Raw genomic sequence first — 21,923 nt, 5'->3', positions numbered from 1 at the left:
TGATTAACGAACGACTCCTACCGAGTAGAAGAAGTTGTTTAACTTGAATTTAGAGTAGAATTTATCGTAAACATGTAATGATTGAGTTGTTGAATGAAATGTTGTTCAGTCATTCAGACTAAGAGAGCGGTTGGTTAATCTTAATAATATGAATGGACCCTACAATATTGTTGCGATGAGAGTCTCCATACTTCAAACTAGAAGTGTTAGGAACTACATCTCCTTGATACTTTCCATCACATATTTTCTACGTATTTTTTCCATGTTCCTATTGTAAAATCAGAGGTGAGTTGTACTAAGAAGAAAAATAATCAATATTCCTTCATTCGGAACAGCCTGTTTATCAGTCAAAGACAAGCTTACGGAAAAAGGGAAGATACTTTACTTCAAGCGATAAACTGACTATGCATCCAAATTCGTTCGCAAATGTCCCCCTCTTTCTGATTAAAGGAGATATGTTGTGGCACGTCGTAGAGGAATTCTTACAGCATTAGATGGAAGCCCTATGAACTTGAGGTCGGTTGGATAACAAACAATGCGGAAGACATTGAGTTGAAAGACAAATCAATGTCTCATAATGTCGCCTTTTCGATTCTCTCATTGTTCACAAAAAATATTGGAGTGTGCTTGTAGGAAAAACAGTCTGGAGATATTCGAGAGAAGTCTAAGTGTCAAAGCTTAAAGCTGGAAAAAAAGTTTCTTTCTTCCCTGCTACTATTTGATAGTGAAATCTTAGTAACGAAAACACACTCAATGTTATCATGCTACGTAAATTCAGTGTTTAGACACATTTTTTTAGTGGAAGACGTACTCAATAACTGAAAAAAATTTTTTTTCGTACAATAATGCGCAGAAAATGACAGCCCTCAGAGATCCTCATACTAAAACTATCCGCGAAGAATTCGCCAGTTGTTTGCCATAGATAGTGGATTAATCTTTCTGGCACGAGTTCTAAGATGATTAGTTTAATGAGACGGCTTCTTATCTCCCCTTTACTGTCAACGTTTGGGCTGTTTGTCTTTGTCAACCCCCTAGACTACTGAATGTATACTACGTTTCCAGCCTTTTGGGTAGGGAGTTTAACATACAATAGCATTTTTTGCAAACACTCAAGAGCGTCTCTCATTCAGAGAGTATTCTTTGCTATGTGAACCTGCCTGAACAGGCATGTCGTAGCCGGCCCTGTCCTACCTTGGTAAATGTAGTTATTTACATATGAGGTGGAAATATTCCCCTGGTATTTTCCGGTATGACCATTGAAAGCAGAGAGGGTAGAATGGAAGTATGCACAGTATTGTAAGACTCAACTTTAACAAGGGGGTCATCGTTCCTGTTCATAGTATGTGCTTTACTCCGCTAACGGCAGAATGCCTGTATTATCGTTGTCGGTGCGGCGGACGAAGTAACAATTTCCCACTCTCATTATTTTGCCGTAGCATGTTGAACTGTGTAACCTTCCGTTATTGTTTCTTTTTTGTTCTCTCGTCGTCGCTTTTATCTCTCGAATGATTTCCGCTTAAAAATAATCAAGAAAGATATGGCAGATTCAAAAGGAGTCGAGAGCCTGCATGCCCGCTACAGACGAACGATAAGTTTCCTGCGGAAAAATAGTGGAAGAAGAAATGAAAATGTGGCGTATCACTGTGAGTCTGATTTCTGATTTTGGGAGACGGTCTATTATGCTATGGCTAAACACTCGACCCAATCAATTAAGTCAAGTATGGTCTGCAGCTTTTGTTTATATTTTCCCTCTACGCAATGATGAGAGTCATGAGACAACAATATTAGAAATCCATCATCCGCTTTAGAATGATATAGGTTGCAATAAGTCTTTGAAAGACTGATAAGCGAAATGCCGTATCCAATCAATTTATTCATATTGTTCAAGATCTTTGTAAATGCCCAGTAAATTATTATGGAATTAGTTTTGATCTTGGGGGTTTTTAGTGAGTATGTCTTGGTATCTTTAGTATTGTTATCAATCTGAGGTCTTGGATCTTTGCTCTCCCCCACCGTCTTCTGTGGATATTGCGGATCAGCTGGGTGGAATATGTCAGTGGAAAATAATATGTCAAAATGTATGAATTGTAGCGTTACATTTTAACACATTTTGACACTTTTTTCTACGCGTTTTCTGAGACCAAGCCGTCGAATCTACAATCTGTCATATCTGCCTGGAATAGTGTGAAAGGGACAGGCACATAGTAAGGAAGAAGGATGACAGAGTAGGTAATATTTCGACGATTCAGTTACGGATGTCAACTGCACTGTTGAAATTATAAAAGGAGGCAGATATGTGCTCCCAAAAAACAGTTCGGTACGTTCTTAAACCCCTCTTAGTTATATTATACTATTTCTCAATAACAAATAGTATTAGATAAACCATAATTATCCCGTCATACATATACAACGTTAACATTAGGCACCAATCAATAGAAACCTAAAGCATAAAGTAGCGTTTCAGCCTATATCAATCATGGAACGTATCAAAGCAGTGTTATCTTCTGACGCTCCAGTCACGGAGAAGAAGGTAATGGATGTATACCCTGAAGACAACATTAGTTTTATTGGAAGTTCTGAAGACCACTCTCAAGAAGATGAGAAGAAAACAGCTATCAAGGCTGTCATCTCTCCAATTAGATCCGATGATTTCCTTACCAACCAACTTTCTAAGGAAATCGTCGAAGATGAATACGCTGGTATCGTTGTGGAAGATGACTCTCCTTACCCTGAAGTCAGAGCTTCTGTTCCTTCTACTGATGATCCAACAATTCCTCAAAATACTGTCAGAGCATGGGTGATTGGTATGGTAATGGCTACCATTGGTTCTGCCTTGAATATGCTTTTCTCTTTGCATTCTCCTTCAATTGTTTTGAGTTCATTTGTTACCACTATCCTAGCTTGGCCAGTTGGTAAGGCTTGGGAAAGATGGATTCCAAATGCCCCATTATTTGGACGCTTCGGTGGTCCTCCATTAAACCCTGGTCCATTCAATTTGAAAGAACACACTTTGATTCAAATCATGGCTAATGTTTCCTTCGGTGGTGGTTCAGCTTACGCAACCGATATCTTCTTGGCCATGAATAATTATTTCGGTAAGGATTTTGGCTGGGGCTTTGAAATAGTTGCAATTCTCGCTACTCAATGTATTGGTTTTTCTTTGGCTGGTTTGGTCAGAAATGTTTTAGTCAACCCTCCTTCCATGATCTGGCCTTCCAATTTGGTTACAAGTACTTTCTTGACCAACCTTCATGTTAATGAAAATCATATTGCCAACGGATGGAGGATTTCCAGATTAAAGTTTTTCTTGATCGTTTTCATCGCTGGTTTCTGCTACTACTGGCTACCAGGGTTTTTATTCCAAGCCCTTTCATACTTCGCATGGGTCACTTGGATCAAGCCAAATAATGTTGTGGTTAACCAGGTCTTTGGTGCATCTACAGGTCTAGGTTTGATCCCTCTCACATTTGACTGGAACCAAATCGCAGGTTATGTTGGTTCTCCTTTAGTTCCACCAATTGGAACTATTTTCTCTATTTTGTTATCTATGATCTTCATCTTTTGGGTGGCTGTTCCTGCCGTTCATTACTCTAACGTTTGGTATGGTAAGTACCTTCCAATTTCCGATTCAAGTTCGTACGACAGATTCCAACAAACATATAATGTTTCCAGAATTGTCAAGCCTGACTTGTCGTTCGATAAGGAAGCTTACAAGCAATACTCTCCATTGTACTTATCAGCAACTTTTGCAATTTCTTACGGTATGTCATTCGCTAGTAATGCTGCCACTATTGTTCATGCAGCACTATTTCACGGTAAGCAAATCAAGAACGCTTTCAAGATTCTTGACAAAGAGGATGAAGATGTTCACAATAGACTAATGAAGGAATACAAGGAAATTCCATGGTGGTGGTACATGGCTGTTTTCCTTGTGTTCTTTGCTTTAGCAATTGTGACAGTCAGAGCATGGGATACACAAATGCCTATCTGGGCCTTAGTCTTTGCATTGATTATCGCTTTTGTCTTTTTGATTCCAATTGGTATCATTTATGCTATCACTAACATGTCTGTTGGTTTAAATGTTATTACTGAATTTATCATTGGTTATATTTTACCAGGTAGACCAATTGCTATGATGTTCTTCAAGACTTTTGGTTACATCACTAATAGTCAAGCTGTCACTTACGCCAGTGACATGAAGATGGGTCATTACATGAAGCTTGCCCCTCGTTTGGTGTTCAGTGCACAATTCATTGCTACTTTGTGGAGTTGTATTGTTCAAGTGTGTGTTTTGAAATGGGCTCAAGGTAATATTTCTAATATTTGTACTCCACACCAAAAGTCACATTTCACTTGTCCCGGTGCTCGTGTGTTCTTTAATGCTGCTATCATTTGGGGTGTTATCGGCCCTCAAAGAATGTTCAGTTCTGGCCAAATGTATAACAAGGTCTTGTACTTCTTCTTGATTGGTGCTTTGACCCCAGCTCTAACCTGGTTGATTCTAAAGAAATGGCCAAATTCCTTTGTTAAGTACCTAAACTGGCCTGTGTTCTTCTCAGGAACAGGTTTAATTCCACCAGCTACTCCATACAACTACGGTGCTTACTGTATGGTCGGTATCACATTTGGATACTTCATCAAGAAGAAATGGTTCCATTGGTGGACTAAGTACAATTACTCATTATCCGCTGGGTTGGATATTGGTTTAGCTTGGTCCTCCTTGATGATTTTCTTCTGTTTGCAATTAACAAATAAGTCTGCTCCAAAATGGTGGGGGAATGATGTTATAAACACAGTTGAATACGAAGGTGTAGCCATTCAAAAAATTCTCCCAGAGGGAGAAAGTTTCGGTAGGAAGCATTGGTAGGTTACTAATTGAATATTATTGTTCACGTTCCTTCAACTTTCAGTCCAGTTATTCTTTACAAGTTAAAGTTTACATGCGCAAGACTATAATATATAATCATTGGAACATTTGTTGTTTATAATGTCTTAATATCTTTCCAGGTTTAAATAATAGTTTTTAGATAAATTTGGATGCTCTATGCATAATTAATAATTTTATTTGCGTTTTCCCCCGCGGACTTTTTTTTTTGTACAGCCGTTCAACTCATAACTCTTCCCAAAAAAATGCAAATCTACCGTAAGCGTAGAGGTATTTCAGTGAAATCTTGATATTTTTTTACCCGGAGATTTAAAGCTTTTGAGATCTATTTGAAGCTCGGATGAATAGTCATTGTGGACGTATTGATACTCACTGACACCGTTAGGGTCAGTTTTCAGTTGTGTGATTAATCCATATCACTCCCTTTTATATAATACCAAGCCATTGTGTGTTGTTTTGATACCACCGGATGTCAATTTGATTTGATTTGATTGTGGGTTAAATTTCTTGGATGCTAATTTGTTGGATTCTCTACATAAATAAATATCTAGTAATGTTACCCTTGATTTCCTCTGCCTGACTTAAATTTGATTTTAAGAAGATCACCCATTCAAATGATTGATTTGTATGAAGAAACATACTCTACTCTACTTTTTGAAATGGATTCAATTAACAAATGTGTAGCATTGACCCTAGCTCCACATGATTCCAACTTGTTCTTATAAAATTGATATAATATCTAGCGCTCTAGAACATATCATAGATTGTTCAAGACCATTACTCTACTTCCTTTAAAAATTCTATTAGATGATCTACAAATTATAAAGTAGGTTTTAACTCACTAGGAATGTAGTGTGGAATAGTTTTATCTCTGTGCATATTTCCTGAATGATGTCACTTTCTAATTTCAACTCTAGCTCTTCTCATTAAATTGAAAAATGGGCATTGTGTTTTGAGGTCTCATCTCTTTATTTTCAACCCCGATTCCAGGCTGTATTTTGTTATACTATTATTACTGATGCATATAGGTGTTTCTCATTAGCACATTTGGCTTATTTTCTATGGAAAACTCGGCTATATTAGATATACTCAATAAATATCATACTTCGTACAAAGTTACATTTATCATTGCTGTCTTAAGCAAAGTGACCACATGACTTGATATATTGTAATTACTAGATTAATGACTGTCAAATGCTTATACTTTGGCTATACAGTAGGAAAGACAAGAATGTAAGGCCAAGGAGACAAAAGAAACAAGTATAAGGGTACGAATTTTCAATTGTAAGTTTACCATAAAGCTAGGCTGTAATTTGAAACTTCCTCTTCTTTAGTTTTTTTATTGTCACTCTCACAGTTATTTTTTGATTCTTTGATTTTCAAAAATCATTAGAAGCAAGAGGCATAACTTTAACCAAAAAAAAGCTCCAGACCCGATGATACAATGGCAAAATGAATTGAGTAATCTTCATTTGTTTTGCGGCTCTAAGCGAAGACTCAGATTTTTATCTTTTTCTTTCAAAACCATAACATCCTGCATCAGAGTGAATTCCAAAAAGGCATGGTAACGAAATCATCCCTTGGCGCTTTTCTTGAGCATGCAAGAGTCAATAAGTGTGAAGTAAGTGATGAAATAGAGTTTCGACTTGATCCTGTAATAGGTATCGGAGCTTTTTGTAAGAAACCTGTTCAGAAGGTTGACGTACCGCTTATCAGAGTTCCTATTGATTTTACTATCAAGAAGAAGGAAGCCGAAGAGTATTTTGCTATCGATAAATTCCAATCATCTAATCCCAATGCTCTTACACAGCTATACTTGCTTGCCCTAAAACGAGACAGAACTAGCAAATGGACACCATACTTGGATATATTACCAACATTTAATGAGATTCACAGTCCATTACTATGGAAAGATCAAGAGCTAAATCTTATCCGTGGTACTGATCTTTATACCAAAACAAAGAGAAAACTTGTGTTACTGCTAGATGAGTGGTTCAATCTTTTAAAAGAACTTAATTTGTGTACAGAATCAGTAACCAAGTTCTACGAAAGCCAAGATCGCAATAATATATCGGTTGAAGAGTCATATTCAATTGATTCTTTCGGCGCTTATGTATGGGCGTCTTTGATCTTTTCTTCAAGAGCGTTTCCTTCCATATTATACGATACCACAGCACCGTTAAATGAGGCTTTCTTACTCCCAGTGGTAGACCTTTTAAATCATAAACCAAACGCAGACGTGAAATGGAAGGAAGAGGCCGGTTTCATTACTTTCAGCTCTTCCGAATCCTTGAAGGCTGAGGATGAACTATTCAATAATTATGGAGATAAATCAAATGAGGAACTTCTATTATCTTACGGATTTTCTTATGAAGGAAATTCTCATGATTGTACTTCTATATCATTGAAAATAGATGGAATCTCAATTGAAAAGGCACGGTCATGTGGTATTCGATTAAATCATGATAATATTGTTGGTGATACAATTAGATTTGATATACCTCGGAATGATCCTTTACCACGAGAGTTGGTTCTCTTTTTTGGTTTTATATCTAAACTTAACTCTGAAAAAGATATTACAGTACGTGCAGTACTTGAAGGTTTGGGCCAATTAAGGGCAATATTTGCTCAAAAGGTGGCTATTTTTAAAGAGAAGTTAAAAATGTTACCCAATGCTATTCAGAACGCTACGATCAAGAAAAATACTTCCATTTATTTAAACTCACAACGAAAATTATATCAATCATCTGAGGAGGAAGTTAACAAGAGAATTAAGGCGATCATCAAGACTTACAAACCAATTTCCTTCAAATCAATGTACAAAAGTGACACCGCTTTTGCCAATAGTTTGTTACTATCTATGGGCGTATCATCATTCGAAGAATTGGCTCGTAAAAACGTTATGCATCACGCTCTCTTGTTGTGGATTGTTAAAGCCCACAATTCGAGTTTTTATAAAGGCGAGAAGCCGCCTGAATTTGTGAAGGCAATGTTCGAGGAAGTGAAAAGCAGTATAAAGATAGACAAGGAGGACGTTCTAGAATACATGAGTTTTTACAAGACATTCTTTCCTGCACTTTCAAAAAGCATTCCAGAAATTTACAATGTAGGAAGCTGGAGCATTTCAGATTTTGTAATAGCTGGCGTAGTAATAGACCGTCTAGTCTGGCTAAGGGAAACAAGCAACGAGTACTTGATATTCAAGAAAACAAAGTTTGAAATGTGAGTGCTCTGTTAGCATTGCATAGAGCAAAGGCTAAGGCTAAAATTGAAAAAATATATGATTTTCGAGCTTGAGTATAAAAATGAGGATATACGAATTTTACATCAATCCTAATATTAATACAGACTCACGTAACTTAAAAATTCATCTATTTGAAACTTTAGACTTGTTTGATAATATAATTTTTTTTCGTTTGTATTTCAGTAGTCCTACAGGGGAAGTCCAATAATCTCAAACTCCTACTTCTACCCATCTTAGTGAGAGCCAGCACCTCTGCTAACTTTTTCCAAAACGGATTCATAGGCAACTTCAGAGAAGTCAGTACCTTGGATATCGGAAGAGACACCGTTTAGAGCCCTTCTCAAAGCATCCTTGGAAGAAGCGTAGACCATCTTGCTTCTAACTGGTGCATTATCTGGAGACCAAGTAAAGAAGACAATCTTTGATCTCTTACCCTCGTTGTTTCCCAAGTCATATTCAAAATCGTAAATAGCGTATAGACAATCATTTTCAGGCAACTTTTCCAAGAACGCGTCGTAATCTTGGTCTGCAGAGGTTTCTTTAACAACGATTTCTGTCTTGTTGTCGTTCAATCCGTACAAGATAAACTTGTACTTCTTGCCCAACTTCAAGTCGTTGAATGCGTTCAAAGATTCATCTGCTACGGAAACACTGTAAAGAAAAAAAAAAGGAGAAAATGGAACGTAAGTCCATATTAAGAAAATGTGTTAGTATGCTCAACCAAACCTTATCTGATAGTTTATATGTCTTGTACAGTACCATGTACCACTCTTCCAGCTTCAATTTACTTCGATGGCGGCCATTGTTTCATTAATTCCATTTTCTATTTTTGTTCTCTCAGCAAACAAATTCGTCTGTTGTCCCTAAATCCAGCCCTTTTCCACCCTATGGTATGCAACAACATCGCCCTGTACAAAAGTAATAGTAAATTATACGTACCCTGATCTAGACATTTTTAGTTTGAGTTGTTATATTGTATTTCTTGATTCTTTTCCAAAGCTCCAATACACACAATTGACCTAAAAGCCCAAATCATTCCACCAGTTGCAAGTGTCAGTGGTAAAGGTTTCTTCATATAGGAAATTAGTTTTTTTTAGCTTTCAGAGAACTGAAAAGTCGTTATATACGATTGTGTACACATACCACCAAAGAAGGCTGGACTATACATCTATACATGTGTATATATGTTTCTGGTACAAATAATGCTTGGAAATACTAAACACACCAATCGAACACAGCAAGTTTTGTGTTGGTATAGATTGTTTAGCGCTAATTCGCAGATATAGTGTGTTTTTTTTTTTCGTATAAAAGTTCTTGTATGATGGCGGATGATCTTTGTAGCCGGGCGCATTCACTCGAGGTTGTAGTTGGGGATGTCTCTAATAATGGCCTAGATATAAAAGATGGGGTGGAACAGCTACGGCGTGATCTACGAGCTATTATGGATAAACATGGTGGTAGTATAGATAAGTTAAATCAGTATTTGGTATCATATAGCAGCCCGCAGGAAATTGAACTTGGTTTAGGCGGTATTGACGAGGATCTGACAGTATGGTTTGAGACTCATCACGAAGAAATTAAGGCTATAATTGAAGATCTCGTGTCTTTGGATGCAACAATTGGGGGGCAGATGGAGTCTATATTTGAGCCGTTTGCTGATGGGATGCCAGACGCTATAATCGAGTTGTCTTGTCTACATGATGTCACGAATAGAGTAATTCAGTTGGTTTTGAAGTCGTACACGCTTTTGCGCCGGTTCGTTTCACTTTCTATAGAACAGGAGAATTTGTTGCTAGAAACCCAAACTAGGATCAACCATATCAATGGGGCACTGCGGGAATTGGAAGCAGAGCAGATTTTATAATGATTGGACAGCCATTGCACTCATCGGTGGCTATACATGTTTTTCATCATCCTTGGTGTGTCTCTGAAAAGAAATGTATTGAAAATTACGGATTCCTTATCAGAATGATATATAGAGACGTAAGAATAGCGGGATCATGTAAACAAACAATGCGGAACAGCATTTATTTAAATACTAGCTGTGTGTGATTTTTTAAGAGCGTGAGAAACGGAGGGTTCGGCAGATTGTAACTGTTATTGGTGTTTCCTTCGTACATAGATGGAAGAGACTAATTTAGGTGAAGGCACTAAGAAAACCCATTATGTCACAGAAATCGCCAGTGAATCGTTAGAAGATCTAGAGGAAAACGTCACGTCGGTAGTCTTGAATAATGAAGTACCTCAAGGAAGACATCTTGGATTATTTTCAACGGTCAACCTCTTTGTCTCTAGAATTATAGGAGGTGGGATTTACGCTGTTCCGAGCAGTGTATTTATCAACTGCGGTGGGAATATCCCTTTGTTCTTATCAGTATGGATCATCGCTGCAATAATAGCGTTCATTGGAATGTCAATATTTTTGGAGCTAGGTGCTGCACTGCCTAGAAGTGGAGGGCGCAAGAACTTTCTCGAAGTCATGTTTAATAGGCCTTGGATGATGACTACTGTTATGCTCTGCAGCTTCTCCATCTTGACATGTTTTGCCATCTCTCCAGCCATAATTCTCGGGAAATACATTTTATACGCTCTGGGATATGATGCACACTTCGTCAATGAAGAGTCATATGCTTCGAACTATATCGCAATAATATCTGTGATCGTCATAGTTTTAATGCACGGACTCTCCCTCAATCATGGGATTCTTATTCAAAATTTCCTAGGAATAATAAAGTTTGTGATCATATTGATAATGTGTGGCACAGGGACTTACGTTATTTTATTTTATGAAAATGGGAATATTGGAACCGGTGTTTCCTCCGTTAATACTTTGAATTACTTTGGCTTTGAATCTACAGTTTCTACAGCATCGATAGCTACTGCTTTTATTCAGTGCTTTTATTGTTTTGCCGGGTGGGACACTGTACATAATGTTACATCGGAAATCAAAAATCCAACTCGAACTTTGAAGTTGGCTGGCCCGCTTTCTCTTTTGATTGCTCTAATTTGCTACCTCTTATTAAATATAGCATACGTGAAAGTTTTAAGTTACGACGAAATCCAAACTGCAGGCCCGTTGATCGGTTCTGTATTATTTACTAAACTTTTAGGAGAAAGCATCGGAGGGAAGTTTATTATAATTTCTATCATACTTTCGGCAGGATCGAACTTATTCGTTACAATATATGGTGTTTCAAGAATGAATCAAGAAGTATTCAGAGAAGGATTATTCCCCTTCTCTACTGCACTAGCTAGGAACTGGCCATTTACTGCCCCGTTACCATCATTAGTTGTTTGTGGGTTTGTTAGTTGTTTCTGGCTAAGCATTATTCCAAATACTGGACCAGCGTTTGATTATGTTGTTAGTTTCGAAGGATATGGAAATCAGATTATATTATTATTTGTGGCTATCGGATTGCTATTTAGAAAGAAGTGCTTGCAATCACATGACAGTACAGTAGTTGCACCAAAAATCGGAATAGTTATTTTTGTTATCTTTTCGTTTTACTTAAGCATAGCACCATTCATCGGTAAGCAAGCTGAAAATTCATTGACTAGTTTACCACCATACCCAATATCTGCTCTTCTTCTTTTCCTTCTTTCCTTTCTTTACTGGCTTTTTACTTTCAAGGTGTTTCCATTTGTGTTTGGCTACACTCTAAAGAAAAAAGTGGTAATTCAAGAGGATGGTTTAGAAGTCTTCCAATGGTCAAAGAAAAAATACATCTAATGAAACTAATTGTATTTTACGGTAATTACCATCTTTCTATTATATATATACCAAAACACGTTTTACATACGCTTGTCCATATTTTACAAAATTCGGAAAAGTCCGAATGGGGGGTATGATGAATGTTTAATCAATTAGAGTTTAGTTTTCTGACAAAAGATTCTTTTGCCAACTGGATTAGAGCTTCGAGTTCACCACTATCCTCGCACATACTATAGAAAATACTCTCATGGTTTAATAATAGTGAGTATGGATGGTCGTATTCCTTAACCTCACCAGCGTCCATAACAAGAATCTTGTCGTAGTCAATGATAGATCTTAGACGATGAGCAATTGTCAAAATTGTACTGTTGCTAAATTCCTCCCTAATGGTTGCTTGAATTTTAGCATCGGAGCTGTAGTCGATTGACGCAGTAGCCTCATCAAGTAAAATCACCTTTGGAGAGCGTAACAATGAACGAGCTAAACAAACTAATTGACGTTGGCCTTGAGACAAATTAGCACCACCTTCAGTGACTTCGTTGTCAAGGTCCAAAAACTTGTTAGCATTTTCCGACTTCGAAGATGAAGCATCTGAGGTATTATTTGGATTTAACTCTTCCTCAGAAACTAGGTTTACACGTTTCAATGCTTCAAAGATTTGGGAGTCTGAATATTCGTCATATGGATCTAAATTTGTTTTTAGGGTACCTGTGAAAAGGGTTGGATCTTGTGGAATAATAGTTATAGATTGACGTAGACGTTTCAATCCTATAGATGTGATGTCCACATCATCAATCTTGATATAGCCAGTTTCTGGATCCAAAAATCTGAATAAAGCTGTGATAATTGTAGATTTACCTGCACCCGTTCTTCCAACAATTCCCACTTTACATTTAGGATCCACAGAAAATGAGACATTTTTAATCACTCTAGGAAGTTTAGGATCATAACGAAGCGACAAATCATGAACCTCAATTTTACCTTTTTGTGGCCATTCCTGAGGAGGAACATATGCACCAACATTAGAGGGTTCCTGTTCGATATCTGTGTACTCTTTTAATCTTTCTACTGAGTTCATATTCATTTCAACGTTAGAATACAATCTAACAACCCATAGTGCACCATCTGTAAATGATATAGCAAACCCTAAAGAGATACCAGCCAAACCAGAATCAATTGACTTAATATTTAGCAAGATAAAACTACCAGCGGCTAAGACAATTAGTGCACCAATTAACTCAATTCTGAATGATAGCCATCTATTGCAGACCCATAAATAGAAGAATGGTCTATTGTTGTTATCAATTTTTTTCAAATTTTCTACCATGAAACGACGTTCATCACAGAATGCACGAATGGTAGTAATACCGACGAGGGTTTCTGAGAAGTGTTGATGGATGGGAGAACGAGAAATAGATTCGAGACGTTTTAATTCTCTTGATCCAGCCATGTAGAAATATGCTACAAAGTAGTAAAGCAGCATAACAAGAGCGGCGACTGCCAAGAATTGGGGTGTAATATAAGCGATCACAACAATAGTGGATACACATTGAATGAGAGAGGCAAAGGCACCTTCCATATATGGTGTTAATTCTTGATCGATAGACTCGATATCCTTAGAGAAACGGTTCATAATTCTACCAATTGGTGTTGAGTCAAAGAATCTAAGTTTGGCATAAAGAACATTTTTCAAAAGCAGGTTGAAAATCTTTCTTGATGCTCTGATACCAGCTAAGAAACTTATGATAATCTTAGTAGAAGAGCAGAGAGCTTGGAAGAGACCAATACCTAGATATATTAGAAGGTAATATGCAGTAGAATGGCCAGACTTAGTCATCGATTGTGTTTCAATTTCTGATGATGTAGAACCAAACAACATAGGGGTAGCCTTTTTCATTGGCTGCAAGAAACCAGTGATCCTAAAAGAAGTTGCTTGAGTAACAACATTTATGCTATTATTTGATGCCCATGCACGTAACCACCAAGCTTGAGAAATTTCGATTAGTTGCGCAAATAAGAATAAACAACACAAACAGAATATCATTTTGAAACCACCAAAGAATACAGAGTACCACTTGTAGACATCAAGAGAGACAACACCATTTGATTTTGTTTCTTCTGAAATCAACTTACCATCCGTTTTTTGTTTTGCCTCATTGCCCTTTTTCGTTTCAGTAGCCTTTGCGTCCGCGCTAGAAGATCCTGATTTATCCACAATTCTATTGCTTTCTGTTAAGTTTACAGAGGAAGCAGTCCGAGATAGGATTGAAGACTTAACAACGGAATCTTCCCCAAGCGAACCTTTGTGTAGCAACTCAATTGGTTCACCTTGCTCCTTTATTCTACCGTTCTCCAATATCACAACCCAATCAGCACTTTTAAGAGTTAAAGCAACGTTATGAGAGACTAAAACGCAAGTTCTCCCCTGCATCAAAGGACCAGTTATACAGTTTTCGTATATCCATAAAGCAGTATGAGAATCGACAGCACTTAAGCAATCATCTAATAGCACATGTCTCGAAGATGAATATAGAGCTCTAGCCAAGGAGACTCTTTGCTTTTGTCCACCGGAAAGTGTTATACCTTTTTCACCAATTTCAGTCTGATCACCAGCACTTAAAATTTCAAAATCACGAGTCAAACCACAGGCACTGGTCACTGCATTATATCTACTTTCATTGTAAGGCGAGTTGAATAAAATGTTGTTTCTGACTGTGTCATTTAACAACCATGCCGCTTGTGAACAATATGCGATCGAATTAGTCATCCCATCAGCTTCTACTACCAATTCTTCTCTAGGATCTAGGGAAGGAACAATAACTTTCCCACTTAATAGTTCCATTTCACCAAGTAAACCCATTAACAAAGATGTTTTACCAGAACCAGTTGGTCCGATAATAACATTTAGTTTACCAATTTTGAAATCAATTGACAAATCTTTTAATTTGAATTCTTGGTTATTGCGGTCCCATGTAAAGGTTGCATTCTGGAAACCAAGTTTATTTCTGGAGATGGTAACCTGGTCATACTTTTTCGTATCTTCTTCATCGAGGAATTCTTGGACTCTATCCAAAGAAACCTTAGACTGAATAACAAAGGATAGCATATCAGAAAGCATGTCTAATGGGTTTCTCAATAGGGCAAATAATGAAAGTGCGGTGAATGCAACTGGTGTGGTTAATGTCTTACCTTGAACATAGATATATGTCGCAAAAGAAGCCGATGTAACAATTGATGGGGTAATGAACCATACCAATGACGAGCACGCCCAAACCATGGATCTTCTTAATAACATGTTAAGTTCTTCATCTCTGGTCTTTTGGATATCATTTTCGAAGTTTTCTTCCCAAGAAAAGAACTTGATGATTCTGATTGCTTGGAAGGCTTCGTTCAATTTCTGGATTCTCTTATCAGTAATTGCTAAAGCTTTCTTTTGCATGGTTCCTAATAGTGTAGCTAGTTTGAAATTTAATGGTAGTAGACAAATAATCATCAAAGCGCCGACCAATGCAGACCAACCCAACAATCTATACAATAAGGTCAATGCAATAATCGTCATTATGACTGCTTCAACAAACGAATGCAAGTAAGCACATATTTCAGAAACCTTGAAAGCATCGACAGCCATCAAATTAATAATCGCACCCAAATTTGCAGTGGTGGAGGACTCCTCATCACCATCAATATTATGTTCATCGTTCAGTTGTTGAGGATCGACAACATCAGTGGGATCTTTTGCAGAATTTGGAGATACCTTTCTTCTTAGGGCTTTGGAATAAATCTCTGCAATAATGATAGCCTTCATTCTTATGCACACTCTTCTACCTAAAAATAGTGCTTGCGCTGCAAAGGTAGCGGTGAGAATACGGGATAAGAACATTGCAAATATGTAACACCATGCTAAATTCAAAGGAGCTGTGCTTTGATCTTCGACAAACTCTAATATACGTTTTAGTAACATAGTTGGAATGAAACTGATAATAGAAGATAACGTAGCCCATATAGCTTGTAGCAGGAGATACTTCATAAAGAAATGGATTAAATTAAAGGAAAAATTTCTTCTCTTTTTCTTGTTCTGGACGAAGTGATTGAACCTTTTCACAACAAGCACTGAATAATCTTCTGCTATTAGTCCCCACACATCTTTCATCTCAACATAATTTTGATGGGCTTTCCATAAAAATTTATCAACCCATGCCCAACTTACATAGGTCGCCAACGAAGACACAGGTTCTGGAGAAGGTGTAATATCTGGGCTACTCTTGTAGACTATAGCGAATCTATTCCCTACCTTTGCGGTGAAAAGTAGCGTAAATAATATTATGTTTAACCAAAATTGAGAGACATAAAACTTTACTGCAATAGGGTCTGTAATATGGTCAATGTAGACGGATCTCATTGGTAATACAGAAGCGCAAAAAGTAACGAGGTAAGAGCAAAATGAAACAGCCCATAGATTTCCAGGCCCTGAATTCAACCATTTGATATTCTGATTTATGTTAGCCATCCTCAATGAAGACACAATGAATAAAATCCCCCAAAGTAGTAAGCCAGAAAGAGAGGCATGGACAGGGAAATCTTCAACGGTATTAGTGCATTTTAGCCAGACTGAAACATGAATGAACACTTGGAAAGCACACAACATCCATTCCACAAACATACGCAATTTTTCAACCCAGTTCCTTCTTACTAAATTAACCGCATCGTGTTCGTTAGAGTGAATTTGTGCAAGTGTGATCTTATCTATCGAAAAATGATCCTCTTTCAAAGAGGAACCCGTCCTATTCGAATCAGGATTGGTATATGATTGTGTGTTATCAGAAAGAAGTGGCTTACTCTCGTTCGGTAGATCCGTTAAATTTGTTTCTAAAAGCTCTGCAATAACCGTTGGTTTATTCTGCTCTGGTTTTCGATAGTAATGCTGGATAATATTCTTCAATATGTATAAACATGTAATAATCGATAACAACATTGGAACATAGTAATTGATAAACTTTACTCTCCCACATTCAGTAACATCATCATATCGCCAAAATGGACATGTGTCTCGTACGTTACCCGAAGTGGAATTAGAGTTCGAGCTCAAGCCCACCATTATATTTTATGAGCTCTTTAATGCTTTTATCGCAATCAATGATACAATAACTATCTGACAGAAACAGTCAAGAAAGAAAACTTTAAGAGTTATAGCGGAGAAGTGAACGCACAATAAACACGGCTATTCAAATAAAATAAATGAACTCAATACGGTTATTATTGAGTCTAGAAGTTGAGGTTCTTCAGTTCTAGCAACACTTAAGATGATAGAAAACCCAACAGAAAGGATAGTTTCTTTTGTATTGATACTTCTCTAAAACTCTCTTCTTGATTACCAGCACCTGGGCTTGTATTTCTTTGGTTTACAAGTGTACACTCCTTCTGACTTATTAACGAAGTAAGGAACTCAAAGGGTTGTAAAAACTTCTCTACTGTATAATTCCTTATTTTTATATCTAGAAAAATTTTATTACGATAAAGCTTGATTTTTTATCATTTGTTGCAACCGTTTTACAAGTAGAAGAGAAGAGAAAATGTCAAAACAAGAATTCCGCCTACTAGCGTTTCTTGTTGTTGTTTAAAACCTGAATCTAACTTTGAAGGCTATCTCTCCGTACGCTCTATTTTACGAGCCTCGTCAAGAAGATATATTCCATGGCTATATGGTACTGAATTATTTAGATAATGAGATAACCCACTGACCTGCCTAGAAATGCTGCAGTAGATGTAAGTGCGGTCATAAAACAGGAACAAAAACAAATGGCTGTGACTATGGCTCTTTTTCCTCATTTTTCTTGGTGTTTAGAAGTCAGTATCAGTGGCTCACTCAGTTGTGTCAACAAAATTTCAGAATTCTTTTTTTCTCACCTAGTCTGATTCGTAGAAGTTCTTAACATACAGTAATGAAATAGTGTCAAGCGTAGAAAAGCCTAAACAAAGTAAAGTAAATAAACGCCTGCATAATTTAGGTTCCGAAGCAGAGAAGAATAATCGATATACCCTGTAATCGATCTATAACGAATAATTTTCTTCAGGTTAATACTACAAGAGTATTTCCGGTCAACGAATCTGTTACTTTCATTAGTTGTTGTGAGTTTCCGTAAAGACCATTCTCTACAAAATTAAAACGTAATATAAGTAGATCTACAAATACAATTATATAATTCGGTCTTTTATTCCTTCTTTTAGTATTTGAAAACCTGTAAAACTTACATTATTTTTTACAGTTAACTCAAAATATTCTTTTTTCTTTCAAGTTTCCTCAGTATTAAAGTTAGGATTGGAAACTGAAAATATCTTCGAGACTTAAAGTGTTAAAAATGCATAATCACAGTTACTGAGATAAAATAGAAATTCAGTTTAAGATTGATATGTACTAACATATAGTTTACACATATTTCATGGATATCCTTACTTCTTTACTTCTTTAATAGAGTGTAACATGTTATGGATATCTTTTGGATAGTATAATAAAACACTATAAATATTTCTATGAGAAGCGCGGGGTTCGACAATAACCCCTTCACTGCTGTTACCATGTTTATCCGAATGTATTATGATATATTATAACAGCATAAGTGATTACAATCTAAAATTTGTCATCTTCAATAGTTAGAAGCTCTTGAATGAATTTCTAATGTTATAATATTTATTAGATGTCTGTTATTTAACGTAACGTCTTCTAATTAAAATTACATTATTCAGAAGTAGCGTTAGCGGTTTCAGTTTGAGGTTCAGTTTCAGTGTGCGCTGGTTTGTTAGCAGCAACATCCACCGTTAGTTCCCTGTCTTCAAAAGTCTTACCATTGAATTCAGCTGCTTTGGCCTCAATATCAGTCCCTTCTGGGAACGAAACAAAGGCAATACCCCTGTTATATTTCTTGGAGAAGAACACTCTTTTCGTGGCGGTGTCCTTCATCCTTCTCATTGGTAGGACTACTGACTCTTCGGATGTACCAAAGAACGATGCAATTTCATTCTTAGTAGTATGGTAAGGAATGTTGTTGACATATAGAGTATCCTTTGACCTTTCCATTTGCTCTAGAGGAACCTTGGTTTCCTTGTTTTTCTTTGGTGGAGCTGGAACAGCCTTTCCACGTTGATTGGCTCTTCTCTTTTGTTTTTTTAGTTGTTGTTCCTCTGGGGTAAGAACTTTAGTGACATAAATGCTCTTATCCTTGATGACAGTCTTGTCGAACTTTTCCTTTAACTCCTCCACGTCAACTTTGTCTTCGAACGTAACAAATGCAAAGATTCTTGGGTAGGTTCTGTCAGATTGGAAAGTTGGAATCTCAACCTTAACAGATTCGCCAAACACCTGTTTCAAGTCTTCTGCAGTAGTTTCTGGGGATAAGTTACCAACAAAAACGGAACTTTCTGGATCAACGACGATCTTAGTATTTGTTTGCTCAATGGTTTCTGACATTATTTATTTGTTTTAGGTTCGAAAATATTTCAATTTCTATTTCAAAGATATGTTTAAAGATTAATGAGATTTGGTATTTTAAAGAGGGCCTTGATTAATGCTGCTCCAATGTAATTCAAATCCAAATTGCCTTAAATAAAAAAAAAATTCTAATGAATGGATTAATAACACAGTATTATCGTTATTCAATTAAAAGTTACAAATGTGATAATCGGTAAAAAAAAATCAACAAAAAAACAGTATTTTTTATTGTATCTATTCAAACTAGGTGATGCAAACTGGATGTGGAATTCCTCAATTGCTCAGTATGCTCGGTATGTTCTGTTATAAACTTTGAGTGCCTTATAACGCTTTTAGTTCCGTCATTCTTAAGAGAATCTCTTCAGCCCACTATGTATTTGAATGTTTTTTTCTTTATCCCTCCCCTTTTTATATGAAACATGAAAAACTTGCATTTTCAAAAAATCCAAATACAGTGGTGAACGGAACGAAAACACTAGAAATTTTAGCCGTAAGTAACCAAGAAAACTTTATAAAATGCCACTACATAGTAACACAACTCATTGAATAATACTAAACTAGTACTTAGAGCTCGGCTTCTCGCTATTCATTCAACTATCAAAACTATTGTAACAAAGTAGTGCTAATTATCTTACCCTTTACATCTATGGGGCATAGCAGCAAGTCTCTTTCAGATCGGCACGGCTTTTTGACTTATTTATTAAAGCAATGCTTAAATTTTTTGACAGAATTTCTCTTGACTTAAAATCTTGAAGGGGAATATATCACATGATAATGACTGTATCATAAATAGTCCCTTTAGCTACAGAAGTACAAAATCACAGTTGTACAAACATGGAAGCAGAGAACTCATGATAGAAACAGACTGCATTATAGGAAATACATGCATTCATATGTTATTACTGACTTTTATCACAAAATATGTGTTGCCCTTGTTCTCTTACGTTTGCACATCAGGATACCTTTAAAAAAAGGACTTTGTGGAAAAAGTTCCTTCTCTAACTCAGTAGTCGATTTTTTTAAAGGTGAAATGCAAATTTATCGTTGTTGTTCCTTCTGTATACACAGTGTCTATTATGATACCCGAATGATATTACCCACGTAATCTAAACTGTACAAGACGTACTTACTATATATACAAATGAAAATAACATTACAGTGAATTGCTACAAGTCTGATTTGTTTGTTCTGTAGTTAGTAGAAAATGTATGGCGCAGACCGGCATAATACATTGATTAAAAACCGGTTTTCAGATATTGTTGTTCAATCACGGTTATCAGTTGCTTACTGCCCCCTTAAGGTTCTTCTTCAACACGAAGTGTGCTTCAACGGATATCTATAAGATCGGTGAGAACCACCAAGACCCTTCAACGATACCCTATAACACTACTACGCTATAAAAGGAACATAGGAACAGAAGATACCAAACATACCGTAAAGGATCAGACACATCTGGAAATCTTTGTAAAAAGACACTACGACTAACATCACCATAAATTGAACAATAGACAGTGCAGTCAGACACTAAAATGTCAACATAAAGAAAATGAAAAAGATGAATCGAATTAAACTCCAAAAATACAAATAGTTGATATATTAATCAAAAGTGTTTTGGGTTTAAGCGGATTCAGCAGCCTTGGCTCTCTTTTCGATCTTCTTTTGGGCCTTGGCACCCATGATACCACCACCCCAGTGCTTCTTGGATTCTTCGTACTTTTCCAAGTAGTTAGCGTTGATGGTGGAGACCAACTTAGCCAAAGCAGCTTCGTCTTCTTCTCTAACTTCAGTTAGAGCAGCGACAGCAGAAGTCTTTTGGTTAACCAAAGTACCCAATCTAGCCTTACCCTTGACGATGGCGTATGGAACACCCATCTTCTTACACAAAGCTGGCAAGAAGATGACCAATTCAATTGGGTCAACGTCGTTAGCGATCAAAACCAACTTAGCCTTCTTGTTTTCAATCAAGGAGACAACGTGGTTCAAACCATACTTAACAACGTATGGCTTTGGAGAAGCTTCTTGTCTAGTCTTACCTTCAGCAATGGCAGCGGCTTCCTTGGTCAATCTTTCCTTCTTTTCAGCAGCAGTTTCTGGTTGGTACTTCTTCAACAACTTGAAAGTTTCAGCAGCAGTGTTTCTGTCCAAAGTGTTTTGGAATTGAGCAATGGATGGAGGAACCTTCAATCTGATGCTCAAGATCTTCTTTTGTCTTTGCAATCTAACATATTCTGGCCACTTGACGTATCTGGACAAGTTTCTCTTTGGTTGGACAGCTTGACCGATACCGAAGTTTCTTGGGGTAGACTTGGTCAATGGGTTAGACTTCTTAGCAGAAGTAGCCTTAGAGGCTAGAGGAGCTGGAGCGACCTTCTTGGATGGAGCCATTGTTAACTAGTGGATTGATGCTTGCTTATTGGAAATGATGTAATCCTGTATATTAACTTATATTTGCAGATACATCAAGAAGAAGATGTTACTTTTAGTATATGTTGTTTTATACTGACAAAAACCAAGTGTTTCTCTGAAAAGATGAGTGGGTCCGTCGATGATGTGCATGAAGTAAACGTCAGAAAAACACCCAAACAACACAATAAAAATG

At 36.8% G+C, this 21,923-nt stretch overlaps 7 protein-coding genes across 7 annotated transcripts; 3 read left to right on the top strand and 4 right to left on the bottom strand.

Moving 5' to 3' along the window:
- Positions 1-2,476: 2,476 nt before the first annotated feature.
- On the top strand, positions 2,477-4,867 carry isp4 (sexual differentiation process protein isp4; the record flags this gene model as incomplete). Its single annotated transcript, XM_022822176.1, has 1 exon — positions 2,477-4,867. One exon carries the CDS (start codon positions 2,477-2,479, stop codon positions 4,865-4,867), a length of 2,391 nt encoding a protein of 796 aa, XP_022678463.1.
- Positions 4,868-6,446: 1,579 nt separating this feature from the next.
- On the top strand, positions 6,447-8,111 carry EFM1 (protein-lysine N-methyltransferase; the record flags this gene model as incomplete). The annotated part of the gene is made up of 1 exon (XM_022822175.1): positions 6,447-8,111. One exon carries the CDS (start codon positions 6,447-6,449, stop codon positions 8,109-8,111), a length of 1,665 nt encoding a protein of 554 aa, XP_022678462.1.
- A 251-nt stretch (positions 8,112-8,362) lies between these two features.
- COF1 (cofilin) lies at positions 8,363-9,297 on the bottom strand (the record flags this gene model as incomplete). The annotated part of the gene is made up of 2 exons (XM_022822174.1): positions 8,363-8,769; positions 9,273-9,297. 2 exons carry the CDS (start codon positions 9,295-9,297, stop codon positions 8,363-8,365), a joined length of 432 nt encoding a protein of 143 aa, XP_022678461.1.
- Positions 9,298-10,251: 954 nt separating this feature from the next.
- MUP3 (Mup3p) lies at positions 10,252-11,859 on the top strand (the record flags this gene model as incomplete). Its single annotated transcript, XM_022822172.1, has 1 exon — positions 10,252-11,859. The coding sequence occupies one exon, from the start codon at positions 10,252-10,254 to the stop codon at positions 11,857-11,859; it is 1,608 nt and encodes a 535-aa protein (XP_022678460.1).
- A 130-nt stretch (positions 11,860-11,989) lies between these two features.
- YBT1 (bile acid-transporting ATPase YBT1) lies at positions 11,990-15,991 on the bottom strand (the record flags this gene model as incomplete). Its single annotated transcript, XM_022822171.1, has 1 exon — positions 11,990-15,991. The coding sequence occupies one exon, from the start codon at positions 15,989-15,991 to the stop codon at positions 11,990-11,992; it is 4,002 nt and encodes a 1,333-aa protein (XP_022678459.1).
- A 2,583-nt stretch (positions 15,992-18,574) lies between these two features.
- On the bottom strand, positions 18,575-19,303 carry SBP1 (single-stranded nucleic acid-binding protein; the record flags this gene model as incomplete). Its single annotated transcript, XM_022822170.1, has 1 exon — positions 18,575-19,303. The coding sequence occupies one exon, from the start codon at positions 19,301-19,303 to the stop codon at positions 18,575-18,577; it is 729 nt and encodes a 242-aa protein (XP_022678458.1).
- A 1,638-nt stretch (positions 19,304-20,941) lies between these two features.
- RPL8B (60S ribosomal protein eL8) lies at positions 20,942-21,709 on the bottom strand (the record flags this gene model as incomplete). The annotated part of the gene is made up of 1 exon (XM_022822169.1): positions 20,942-21,709. One exon carries the CDS (start codon positions 21,707-21,709, stop codon positions 20,942-20,944), a length of 768 nt encoding a protein of 255 aa, XP_022678457.1.
- Between the last annotated feature and the right edge of the window lie 214 nt (positions 21,710-21,923).

The sequence above is a fragment of the Kluyveromyces marxianus genome, chromosome 8 (assembly GCF_001417885.1).
Source record: "Kluyveromyces marxianus DMKU3-1042 DNA, complete genome, chromosome 8".
Taxonomy (NCBI): Eukaryota; Fungi; Ascomycota; class Saccharomycetes; order Saccharomycetales; family Saccharomycetaceae; genus Kluyveromyces; species Kluyveromyces marxianus.
Note: the sequence above shows the minus strand (reverse complement) of the source record. Positions and strands in the feature narration are given on the sequence as shown.